The sequence below is a fragment of the Drosophila suzukii genome, unplaced genomic scaffold (genome assembly GCF_043229965.1).
Source record: "Drosophila suzukii unplaced genomic scaffold, CBGP_Dsuzu_IsoJpt1.0 scf_9, whole genome shotgun sequence".
Lineage (NCBI taxonomy): Eukaryota > Metazoa > Arthropoda > Insecta > Diptera > Drosophilidae > Drosophila > Drosophila suzukii.
The window spans coordinates 920211-933619 of NW_027255941.1; the positions used below are offsets into that span (position 1 = coordinate 920211).

General features: G+C 42.1%; 1 protein-coding gene across 3 annotated transcripts in view; it reads right to left on the minus strand.

Annotated features, from left to right (window-relative positions):
* LOC139355105 (phosphoribosylformylglycinamidine synthase) overlaps positions 1–13409 on the minus strand; it is a 173099-nt gene that overhangs the window by 123033 nt on the left and 36657 nt on the right. The window contains exon 4 of one of the 3 annotated variants that reach the window (XM_070999425.1): positions 2085–2258. The exons of the other annotated variants lie outside the window; for them this stretch is intronic. Coding sequence (XP_070855526.1) covers positions 2085–2258 — 174 coding nt within the window. The remainder of the gene's footprint in view (positions 1–2084; positions 2259–13409) is intronic. 3 annotated transcript variants of the gene reach the window in all.

Here is a 13409-nt window from a genome sequence, read left to right on the forward strand (position 1 = left end):
TGAATTCGCTGGTTAATCGATTTGATAATAAAGTTTTACACTTTCAGGCACACGTTCAGGCAATATTCGGTTTAAAAGGTGTCGAGAAGGGATCTTCGAAGGGTCTTCGGGAGCTGAGTGATTGCATGAATTCGCATCTGCGAGCAATTCGAACCCTGGCCAATACGCAACAAATTTTGGATGGACTTTTAATTCACATCGTCACTCGGAAACTGGATCAGAGGACGGGGGAAAAATGGGAAGAGGATTTGTCAATCACTGAGCTGTCTACCTGGTGTGTATGGAGTCGTTTTTGTAAAAGAGGTGCAGGATGATGGAAAACTTGGATTAAGCCTTGGTAACTCAAACACCAGGCCAGCAGGTGGGAAAAAACTTGCACAAATATAACCAAAATACACTTATTGCTTCTGCTACTAACTCAAATCATTTGATATGTTTATTTTGCGATGCACGGGATCATTATTTGCCAAAGTGTTCTCGATTTTTAAATTTGAGTCCGAATCTTCGATATAGAGAAGCAAAGAAGTTGCACCTTTGCATCAACTGTTTGCGGAAGGGGCACAGTTTGCAGCAATGCAAGTCGACTCACTGCCAATATTGTCGCATGAAGCACCATTCATTATTACACATGAACCATGACCCATCCCCAACAACCACCTCATTTTCATCTCCATCATGCGATCCATCCTCGAGCTCTCAGCCATTACCATCTACTTCATCAGCATTAATATCATGTTCGCATACATCATCGCATCCTGATCATCACTTACTAAGCCCTCCACCCAAAACCTTAACTATTTTGCCGATCGACTACGTGTTGCTTCCAACTGCTATTACCTACGTTAGAAATAGAATTCGACCATTTATGCTTTGCCGAGCAATTTTAGATTCGGCCTTCCAGCTAAACTTCATAACCTCTCGCTTAGCTAGCCAACTAAACTTGAATCATAGAAGATCGAAAACCTCGACTTCTGGGATAGGAGAATCTTCCTGATTATCCGCCCCTTCGCCGTCTTCGTTTCAAAAGTCTGGAAGCTAAACTTGATAGAAACCCAGCCCTGAAAGCTCAGTCTTCAGCATTTTTGAGGGAGTATATCGATCTAGGTCACATGTCTCTTGTAACTAAGGAACCGTCAGAAACACAATTCCTTTTGCCCCAACATTGCGAACATAAGCAGGAGAGCACGAGTACGAAGCTTCGTGTCGTTTTAGATGGATCTGCTAAAACAACTTCTGGTAGCTCTCTGACCGACTTACTTCTGGCAAGACCAACAATTCAACAAAAAATCTTCAATATACTGCTTCGCTTTCGATTTTTTAAAGTTGCCCTTTGTGGAGATATCTGCAAGATGTACAGTTGCGTGCGTGTTTTTTACCCGGATGATTTTTTGCAGTGCATCGTTTGAAGAGAGAGCTCTACGGAAAAGTTCAGTGTTTTTAAATTGAGCAGCTGCCTTCTTGGCTATAAGGGCCATGCATCAACTCTCTTACGATGAGGTGGAATCATTTCCTATTGGAGCAAAAATTTTTTTGTAGAGATTTCTATGTGGATGATTTAATATCTGGTGGGGACTCAGTTGAGGAGGTGAGAGAAATTCGTCGTCAGGTGAAGGAACTACTGTCGCGAGGCCATTTTCCAATCCGCAAATGGTTTTCTAATGAGTCAGCAGCCCTGGAAGGAGAGTCTGAATGCGACAAGGAGCAGCTAATCAAATTTCAGGATGGATCCGATGTCGCCAAGGCATTGGGACTAGTCTGGGATCCATCTTCTGATCAACTCCTATTTAGTTTTTCTCAACTGCCAACCAATCCACGACCCACTAATTCTATGATCCACTCGGTTTAATAACTCCTATTATCACAAAATCTAAGATTTTTCTGCAATCTCTATGGAGTGCGAACGTGGATTGGGATGACGCACTGCCAGAGTCCATTCTTTCGTCATGTGGGGAGTTGACAGTCACAGTTATCGGTCGTACAGAACATAAAATTACCACGATTCGTTCTGCAACCAAGGGCTTCCGTTGAGTTGCATGGATTCTGCGATCCTAGCATGTCAGCTTATGGAGCGTGTCTATACTTACGATCGGAGATTAATGAAGAATCGAAAGTCCATCTGCTCTGTGCCAAGTCAAGGGTAGCTCCATTGAAGGCCTTAACAATTCCAAGATTATAACTTTTCGCCATATATTGTCCATGAGTGTAGTTAACTTGAGACAAAGATATGTCAAGCAAACCGCCTGTGAAGTCATGATGAGCTAGTGGAAGTAAGAAATTCGTTTTTCATCTGTGGACCACAAAGTTCCAGGTATATTTAAATCTCTTAGAGCCACAAGTTGATGTCATTGGACAGCTTACTTGAGACTGAATACAAAGAAAATAATATGAGATGCAAAAGAAAAACTGTCCGAATACAATTTAGTTAGCTTTTAGTTTTTTGAAGCTTTAGTTTTTTTTCTTCAAAGACGAAGTGTCCCTAGCATAGGTAAAAGTTTTCCACGGTAATATTTTTGGATTTTGTTTTATGTTGTCCAACACCTGGGAGGCCGTTTGGTCAGGGTAAGCCGAGAACAAATAATTTTTTTTTGTCAAATCCACTGATAGGGATTTTGTTACGGCAGAGGGTGTTTCTGCAAAACCAACTTGTGCCGGTAGAATCGTTTCAGTTTTCACTAAAGTGGCAGGTTTTTGATCTCATCCTAACAACATTTGATGATTTGTTGTGGTCGACCGCTGCTCCGTGATGGTCCTCTGATCATTACTTACCGGGGGTTGCGGGGTGTTTTACGCTTTTGAGACTGATCTAATAGCTTGAGGCTATTGAACTGGGAATCCAGGGCTGAGAGTAACTCACCTGCTCGGCGAAAACTATCTCTAGCTATGCCCAAGCTATTAATTTCACCCTTTAAGCCACCTTTAGTTTGGCGCATAAACGATCTTATTTCGTGGGCAACCTCAAGACAAGGGTCACAACAATATAGTAAGTTATGAACCTTAGCAAGGTCATCACTAGTTCGACCGATATACCCAGCACACTTGGTATGAGCCATTTTTTCACAAAGCCAACACGTCTGTTTTGACTGGTCAGCTCTGTTTAGTTGATGTTATTTTTTATCGGAGCAGAAAAAAGTATCCATAATTTTTTGAATTCAGAACACTGATCGAAGGGGAATGTTAAGCTTAGAAAATTTGCAAGCGAGCAGTTAAAAGTGCGGGAAGGGCAAAAACTCTGCACGCTTAAGCTTTCGAATGAGGAATTAAAAAAAATTAACGGAGAATGTGAGAGTGCGGGAGAGCGGAAGCGTAATGATGTTAACGCGCATGCAAAAACAACAACACAAAACAGCACTAAAGCTTCGGCGGTCAAGGCACAAAAGAAAACTACAGCAATTACAATTTTTTTCGACAAATCGCTCGTTTAGTGAACGGTTGTGTTTTTGTCTAGCGCTCCGAATTTTTGTTCTTTTTGTCCATAAACCATCGGAGTTTAATTCATGTTTTCCTACATTTATATAACTTTTAATGTCCCTAACAACATCCGTTCGCTTCGCGAGTGCATAGTTATTGTTTTGTGTTTAAATTAACAAAATTAGTTTGCACGACTAATCTCTGTGCAGTGTTTGTTGTTATTGTTTTTTCAAATTGCCTTCTTCTTTTCTTCCAAACGCTGTTTGGAGCGGTAAGTTACCCGCTCTCCCGCACTCCCGCATAAAACTTTGTTTTTGGAACATCAAAAACTTACGCTCCCCCAGCTTACTCACTCCCGCTCATTCTCTCCCGCTCGCTAACTCTCTCTTTTACTAGTGAAGCTTTATTCTCTTGGCACTGTGGTTCGGTTTATCACGATAATGGCTGTCTGCAATTTAAAGAAATGCAAGTCGTTAATTTCGGCTGGACAACAGAGCATTCCGTGCCATTCGTGTGAGAATATTTTTCATGCAAAATGCCTTGGTCATTCGGGCCTGGTACGCGATGCAATCGACATGAGAAGTGGCTTGCGCTACTATTGTGATGAATGCATTGCTTATAAAACCCAGGTACTCTCTATACGGAATTAATCCGGAACAGCCGTAGAAATACGGATCTGCTTGTGGCGCTTGAGTCGCAGCTCACTAGCCGTATGCTATCTGAGCCCGATTCTCCTAAGCGTAAAAAGATCGCGGTCGATAGACAACCCACGGTAGCCGCTAGTGTAACTCTCTCTGGCGATTCGGGGTCTGCAGCACAGCAGTCGATCTCAGCCGCCGCACAAATGGTACTGAGATCGAAAGCTAAAAAAGATTCGGTTTCCGAATGCAAAGGACGCGAGATTTTCCCGCATGGGACGCGTGGTACCTAAAACAGTCACCTGTGTACCGAAGCGGAAACAAATTTTTGTTTCTCGGCTGAATCCTGACCTTTCATCCCTGGACTTTACGGCCTATATCCGTAACAAAGTTCAGATTGATGATCTAAAGGTCGAACGATTTAATTTTCCATATGCTAGGGAAGTATCATCATTTAAGATCGGTGTTCCCTGTGTTCATTTTGCAACTATGTGCTCAGCCAATTTTTGGCCTGTTGGCATTTTTGTTAAAGAGTACGAAGCTAAAAAAAAAAGAAAATTCGTTCAAAGAAAGTTGGAAATCCCTTTTAAGAGCCGTCCACATCTACATCCTCATCTATCTCAAAAAACTAGATTCTTTTCTTCAGCTTTCCTATCAGAATACAAGAGGTTTACAAAGTAAGTTGACCAAATTGTATACTGATAGTTTTTCCTTGTCTTCCCATCTTATTGTGTTGACAGAAACCTGGTTAAAACCGAAAATTCTAAGTTCCGAAGTTTTTCCAAGTAAGTACACAACTTACAGGCTTGATCGTACGTTCCGACGTGGAGGTGGAGTTTTAATTGCAGTTGACTCAGAATTAACGTCGGAAATAATAAAGTCCGACGAAACAAAGGAAATTGAATTTCTGTGTATAAAACTACTCCTTCCGGGTATTTCTATATACATAACATGTTCATATATTCCGCCGTCACCTGAATTCCCAATATATGCGAATCATCTGTCCGCTATCCAGTTTATTTCAAGTAAACTATCAGATAGGAATCAGTTAATAGTTTTAGGTGACTTTAACATACCTAGGTCCACCGTCGAAACCTCAAATATATTGTTACCTTCAACGCAGCATGACTTTCTTGACGGATTGCTTGATGTTTCTGGATATTACTGGATCTATGCTTTGTTTCCAGCCCAGATTATGTCTGCATAGCTAGAACCTCAGCAATTACTTTACCAGAAGACCCATATCACCCAACGCTAGAGCCCACTATTGACACGGGTACAAAAGTGTAGGAACTATCTAAAAATTCAGCTAAACGTATCCTAAAATTTCAAACCAACCTCCGTGGCTTAACAAAGAGCTGGCACGACTTAAAAATGTAAAGTCTAGACTCTACAAAAAGTTTCGAGCTTCCGGTTCACAAGCCGCCTTTTCCCGATACTTAAGTGCTCGGTCTGATTTTACCGTGCTTAACGTCCAGTGTTATAAAAACTATTTAGCTCGATGCAAGACCCAGTTTACACTGGATCCAAAAAAGTTTTTTAGTTTTGTTAACACGAAGCGTAAATCTTCAAGTTACCTATCATCACTTAAATTTGAAAATTCGGCTGCAAACACTGATCAGGCCATAGCCAATCTTTTTGCATAGTTTTTCAAACCACCTATTCAACATCAAGTCCTCCAGATCAGTCTTACCCATATAATATTCAGCTCACTTCTTTTAGATTTGCAAAGCGTCAAACGTAGGTCAACGACAACCAACCTTTTGAAGTTTATTTCATTTGTTATAAGTGGTTTTAGAAAAAATCGTCAGACTGATGTGGTTAACACTGATTTCACAGTAAAGCGTTTGATTCTGTAAATCACCCGATTCTAGTCCGGAAATTTCACCTTTTAGGGTTTCCAGGTGATTTTCTCAGATGGATCTTAAGTTATTTGAATGACAGGATTCAAAGGGTCATTTTTAAAAACGCTTTTTCATCCCTAATCCGAGTTACGTCCGGTGTACCACAAGGAAGTCATCTTGGTCCGCTCCTGTTTAAACTATTTATAAATGACCTTCCATTAGTCTTAACGAAGTCACGTGTACTTATGTACGCAGATGACGTTAAGATGTGCCTGCAATATAATGACCTGTATTTTTAATTGTCTATTGTTATAGTCTTTTTCTTTGTCCGCGATTTTGTTTACTCGCCGGTGAAGGGCTCCGCTCGTAACAAGCATTGCTTGGTGTTGTAGGGCCACTTGTTTGTACTGATCTTAGTGCATCAACGTCCAAGTAAAAACAAAAAAAGGAAAACCGCTATAGTCGAGTACCTCGACTATCAGATACCCATTACTCAGCTAAAAGGACCAAATGGAAATGGAAATATGAAAGTGGCAAAGCGAAATTGAAATGCGCTCCCTACCCGTGATCTCAACATATGGTTATGGTAGACAGACTTAAGCGTTATGCGCGTTAATCGATAGGTATTTACGAGCCTAATAGATGGACACGGCTAGTGATCGTGATCAAGAATATATATACTTTATGGGGTCGGAAACGCTTCCCTCTGCCTGTTACATACTTTCCGAGGAATCTAGTATACCCTTTTACTCAACGAGTAACGAGTATAATTAAGAGAGAGAATGCAAATATGCGGGGGAGCTGGAGCGTAGTGCTGTTAATGTGTATGCAGAAACAACAACACAAGACAGCACAATAAAGGACCGAATATTAAAAGTTTTAATTTAATCCGTCTTAGGCAAACATAGAAATTCTGAACGCAGGAAAAACACGACCGTTTATTTTGAAAGTCTGACTTAACATGACAGGGTTACTTTAAAATGTAAAATTTAGTAGTTAACAAAATAAAAATTAAAAATGTTAATAACGTTTGTGTAGGGTATCAAAATATAAAATATGTACATTAGGGCGGGTATGGGGTCGAACGTAATCTTTAATGGATTCTAAACAATATTACCGAACCAACTTATGGTCTTAAATGGCGATTTTGGCAAAAATATCATAGTAGTCGACTCAGACATATTACTGAATTTCTTTGTTAAAAGGTCACTTTTGCATGTTTGTTTATTCATGAACCGTTAGGTTCTCCTGATCTCCTCCTGATTTGGTTTGGATCATAATGATGTTTGCTCTAATATTATATTTTATTAAAGGCCTGATCACATATTCATTTGTAGAAGGTAAAATAAGGAACACCGGCGACAGTTTAGTTTATATATTATATTTTTTACAATTCCGCAACCGCTTTTGTCGAACGTATACCATAGAGTGCCGACACAATTCTCCCTTGTCCTTCTCCTCGCTCATCTGTGTGAACGAGGTAGGTATACGTATCTGCGATCTCTTATGCTGCAGTAATCGGTAGAAAGAGATGATATATAACGTACAGTGCGCCATGTCAGTATATGTCCTACTACAACTCGGGCATCCTGACTGTACATCACTGATCACTGTGTACGTCAATCAAAGTTTATTTATTTACAAAATGTGTTGCAGTTCTTATTAATTTTCCTCTTAAGTTTTTTTTTAATATTATAGCCGACCCCATTAATGAAAGCTTCTAACAGCACTGCATTATAATCCGATGTTTTTATTAGTTAAATCAAATTACAAAACAAGGAAAAACGCTATAGTCGAGTACCTCGACTATCAGATACCCGTTACTCAGCTAATGGAGATATGCAAGCAGAAAATCGAGGTTAAAATGCGCCACCTACCGGCGGTAGACAGATTTAAGCTCTATGGGCGTTAGAGTGGGCGTGGCAATTTTTTTTTAATCAATCGATAGGTATTGACGAGGCCAATACATTTCAGTTAAAATTTTTTATCTAGCATTAAAATTGTGGGCGTCACAGGTTTCGGCGGTTTGTGGGCGTTAGAGTGGGCGTGGCAATTTTTTTTTAGGTCAATCGATAGGTATCAAAACTGTAGAAGCCACAGTTTTGGGCGGCTTGTGGGCGTTGGAGTGGGCGTGGCACTCTGCTGAAACAAACTTGCGCTGCGTAAGAAGCTCAAGAATCTGCACGCCAAGTCTCAATAGCCTAGCTCTTATATTTTCCGAGATCTCAGCGTTCATCCGGACAGACAGACGGACATGGCTAGAATATATATACTTTATGGGGTCGGAAACGCTTCCTTCTGCCTGTTACATACTTTCCGATGAATCTAGTATACCCTTTTACTCTTCGAGTAACGGGTATAAAAAATGAAGATAAAATCAAGAGCTTTAAAAAATCTTCCTCTCCTATTGAGGATCGCACTGTAACTGTATGGTTGCTCGGTGTCGGATCCAACCGATGAATTTATGTAAATTAATCGACGTTTCAAAATGTACTTGGGCGGTAACATTCCCCCCCACGTAAACAGCTATGGGGTGCTTACATTTACTTAAAAGCAACGTCCAGTACAGCTATTTTGGTTGGTGGCCGTACCACAATACCGCGCTGAGTCTTAATAGTAGTAGATCGAACTTGGCCATCTTTGGCTGTAACGACCTCTGCAATTCGTCCTTTGGGCTAAAGGTTCCTGGGTAGATTTTCGTTCACTACGATTACGACGTCGCCAACTGCCAGAGGATGTCGTTTGGGAAACCATTTAGTTCGCTTGGTGATTATTGGCATGTATTCCTTCACCCACCTCCTCCAGAAAAGATCGGCTAGTTCGTTTGCCTGGCGCCAACGTTGTCTTGGGCTTGACTCGCTTGTCAGTGGAGGCTTGAAGCCGTCTGCGGATCCTAGCAATGGTTGGGAGTAATTGCGTTATCGTCTTCTGCCTCCAAGGAAACGAACAAGAGCATTTTTGAGACTTTCGACGTTGTAATTGGCGTTCGGGGAAATGGATTTGAGTACCATTTTAATCGATCGAATTAAACGTTCCCATGCCCCGCCCATGTGTGGTGCGGCTGGTGGATTGAAGCGCCATTTAATTTTGTCATATTTTAAAACGAGCTTGTCAAGCTCAACATTTTTTAGCTCCTCTTTGACAATCTTTTCAGTTGCTTTGAAGTTTGTTCCATTGTCAGAAAATATTTGCTTGGGCGTCCCGCGTCGCGACATAAAGTTTGCCAGGCACATTACGCAAGAGCTAGTATCAAGGCTGTGGGCTATCTCTATATGAACTGCGCGCAGAGTGAGGCGTGTAAAAATAACACCCCAAAGTTTTTCTTTGTGTCGGCCTACGTTAACGAAAATTGGACCGAAGAAATCCATTCCAGTGTATGTAAAGGGTCTCACGAAGCTAGCGACTCTAGCTGGCGGGAGTGGTGCCATCTGAGGTGGTTCCGGGATCGCCGTATTATTTTTGCATCTTTGGCACGCTTTCCGTACGGTTGTTTACAACACGTAACTGGGGAATAAAATATACGCTGCGGATCAGATTTATTGTTCCCTCGTGAAGCATGTGATGGTTTGTTTCGTGAAATTCCTTTATTATAAGTTGAGTGATGTGGTGGCGCTTTGGCAAGACAATTTGGTCTCGGCTTTGATTTATGGTGTCTGAACGGCCTTGAGTACGCATTGTTCCATCAATACGCTAGGCTTACTTATGAATCCGTTTGATTGAAGAGTCTCGAGTTCCGATTTGAAATTGTCTTGTTGTGCTTTCTTGAAGAGTAGGTTTATGGTGGACGTCAGTTGTGCGAGCGTAAGAATTTTTTGGATTTTCTCAGTTTTGCATTTAGCTCGAGGAATGTCCAAGTATAACAGAAAAGTTGCCGTTGCCCGGTATAAGCGGTTCCAATCAGAAAAGCGCTCAACGTATAATGTACCACTACTTTGCTTTCCTTTCTGATTATCAAGACCGTTTTTCAAATCTCATCTTGGTCGACTTTGTTAGAAGGGCACAAAGTGGACTGTTTTGGCCACTGGTCCTTTGACTGTTGAAGAAATGATGAGCCGTTAATCCATTCCTGTGAGTTTGGTTTGCTGATAAACTTTGTCGCCATGTCCGCTACGTTAAGCTTTGTTGGTACCCAATGCCACTGACCAGCGCTTGTGGTCTCCAGAATTTCTCCTACGCGATGCATTGCGAAAGCGTACAAATTACGAGGGTCCATCGTCAGCCAGGAAAGTACTGTCCTTGAAACGGTCCAATAAGTGTGTTGATCGACGCTTATGTTGCAAGTGCACCGCACTTTGTAGGATAGACGTGCACCGATTACAGCAGCAAGTAGTTCCATGCGGGGTATGGAAAGTGGCTTGAGGGGAGCCACTTTACTTTTTGCTGCGATCAGTGAGTCAGTGATATCATCCCCTTTTCCTATCCGAAAGCGGCATATCCGCACTCCGTACTCACTGGCGTCCACGAAAGAATGTAGTTCAATGTTATACGAAGTAAGGGCGAGTATTGACGCGGTCCTTGAATAGTTGTAGCTTGGGGTAGCAAGTCTTTCCATTTCGTTCAAAAAATCAGCTGAGGTCATGGTAAGGTGTCGTCCCAGCCTACGCCTAAGTGCCAAATTTACTGAAGAAGCATTTTGAGGCCATTAGTACAAGAATCCCGATGGATCAAATATGGACATCAACGCTTGCAGTACCTCGCGTTTGGTGGGCAAGGCTTCTTCCGAAAGGACGTTTCTTTTCATTAGTGCAAATCTGAAAATCTGGTTCCCAAAACATACCGAGGACTTTTTCTGGATCTCCGAGTTCCTTTGGCGATTGTAGAAGCCCAGTCCCTTATATTGAATCCTCCAGCCGCGTGTATGTCTCGGACCTTTAGGGTAACCTCGATTGCTTCAGTTTCGTCGCCTAGGCTATCTACGAGTATATAGTCGTCGACATAGTGTGCCTTGGTAATGGCCTCGAACGCACGCGGGCTTTGCAGCTTGTATTCTTCCGCGTTCTTGTCGCGAACATAATGAGCGATGCATGGCGCACAGGATATTCCGAATGTCATAGATCTTATTACAAAGGTTCTGATTGCCTGCGTTGCCTTGTTAGCAGCCACATCCCAGACGAGACGGACCTTTTAAGGTTTATTTGGATTGTGGGTTATAAATATTGGAAGGTACCACACGCGTTCAGGCTGTTCAACAAGTTCGGCACTGGACAGCTCGGATGCATACCCTTTTTCGAGTAGATTATTGCCAGTTCTCGGTTTATCTTAGCCTTTAGACAGTTTAGCCGTTTCATTGCGTTGTTGTAGCTTCCCGGAAGAGTTGTCTTATTCTCGCGCCAAAGAAATCCTACTTTATAATGTCCTTCACTCTTTGAACAAGTTTTATCCAATATTTCCAGGGCCTTCTCGTCATCCACGGAACAAAACGTCTTTGGAGTAACAGTTTCAACGCAAAAACTCTCTTTAATGCTCTTTTCAATCTCGTCTCAGTTGCACTGGCAGTGGTGCATGGAAAATTCAGTTTTGGAGCTTGTGGAGCCTTGCAGTGTCCAGCCTAGAATACACTTAGACGCAATGGGATCATTCCATTTCTCTTTTCTGATCCTTCGTGATACAGCGAGCTTCCAGTTGTTGGTTCCGATAAGAATCATTGGTTCGTCATTCGAATAAGATTGTAAGGGTATTCCACGTTGACCGTCTGTTTTGGCAAGCCTAGGTTTTTCACAGTGTGGACATTATTTAGCCAATATGATTTAGTGGCGCCTGCCCCGGCGACTCGAATATTGCAGCGTACGGAATTGCCCTCTATTTTGGTGGTTTGATTGGTCCACTGCATACAGATCGGTTCGGGGGGGCCACTTATGTTTAAACGCTTAAAGAAGGATTCGTCTATTAGTGTGACCGAAGAGCCTTCGTCCAGGAAAGCAAAGGTGTCAACTTCAATATTGTCACCTTGGATTTGTATTGCCACGATACGAAAATATTGTTCAACTTCTGCTAATTTGACTTGGTGAGACGTGACAACGTTGATACTGGGCTTGCCTTTGTGAAGTAAGGGATGATGCCTTGATTCACGTCCTCCAACACCGCATGCATTTGTAAAAGAGCAGTTACGGCCATGAACTTTCAGGCACTTAAAACAGAGCCTGTTGTCGCGAACAACTTGTTGCCTTCCTTCGAAAGTGAGATTTTTGAAATGTTCACATTGAGCGACTTTATGCTGTGCGCTTTGGCATACGAAGCAAGGTGAGTTCTCGGATAGCTAGGAATTGTGTGGGTGCTCCTCCGTTTCCGCATGTTGCGGCTGTACATCATTGTAAATGGTATGAGTATGTACATTATTCGTCCTTGAGTATGAGGTTGAAACGACTGTGGAGGCTGCTTCTGCGATTTTATACAACCAATCGCTAAATGCTTTTACATTTGCTATGGATCCATCTTTTGGATGCAATGCCCAGTTCATCTTATATTGATTTGGAAGTTTGTCAACCATCTCACGAACAAGCATAGGGTTGTTCAGATGTGCATCTAGTTGGCAGGCCTCCATAGTAGCACAGATGTTGCGAACAGCAAGGGCGTAGTCGATAAGTGAATCCAGCCTTTCCTTGTTTACCGAAATTCTTTTAGCTTTCTCAATTAGGCGATCCAGAATTTGATCTGGACGACCAAATAATGTTTTTAATGTGCTTATAACCTCGGGAACCATGGTTGGCAACAAATGCAATGCCTTTAAGACATTTTTGAAGTGGAAGCATATTTTCAACATTTGAAAAGCCGGCACCAGAAGTGCCGTTTTCAAAGGCGATTACAAAGGTGGGCCACTCGTCTGGGTTTCCGTTAAACGTAGGCAAATCAGCTGGTAGTATTTGTCGAGCTGATAATTGAGCGCTGCTGGGGCCAATTCTCGTGGGTGTCCATGTCATGTTGGAATCATGTTGGCGCGACTAAATATTATATTTTTGTTCAATATATCTCTGCTCAGCTTCTCGTTTTTCCTCTAGCATCTGTAACATAAGTACCGGGTGTTTCTTGTAAACTTATTTTCGGCTCATTTTGCAATCCCTGCGCGGCGGAGCCTTGATGTGCAGTTGGATTGGTCTTCACGATGTCGGTATCACCCTTCTGCTTGGAGGGCAGGCCCAGCCTTTAAGGTTATTTGCGCTTTCTTTACGCACACAAGAGAAATGGTACCAGGTTTTTCAATTATCACATTGCACCCATATTATGTCTTGCCCGGGTCTTTTTTGCAAGCACCGCATACCAAAGTATCATCTCCCCGTGGAAGCATTTTTACGTGATCGCGAAATTGATTTCGGTTGTGAGCTTCTCTGCCTTTTGGGGGAAAATTTATTTGCTTTCGCAAGCTATGCCCCTACTCACAGCCTTAGTTGGCAGAAAGGCAATCCGTGGAATCAGATTATAGTTTTGATCTTTTTGGTTATTTTTACCACGAAACACTAACACCAATACGCGGAGTGTCTTCGCAAGAATCAACTGGTCAGATTCTGTCTTGGCTTGGTGTGTA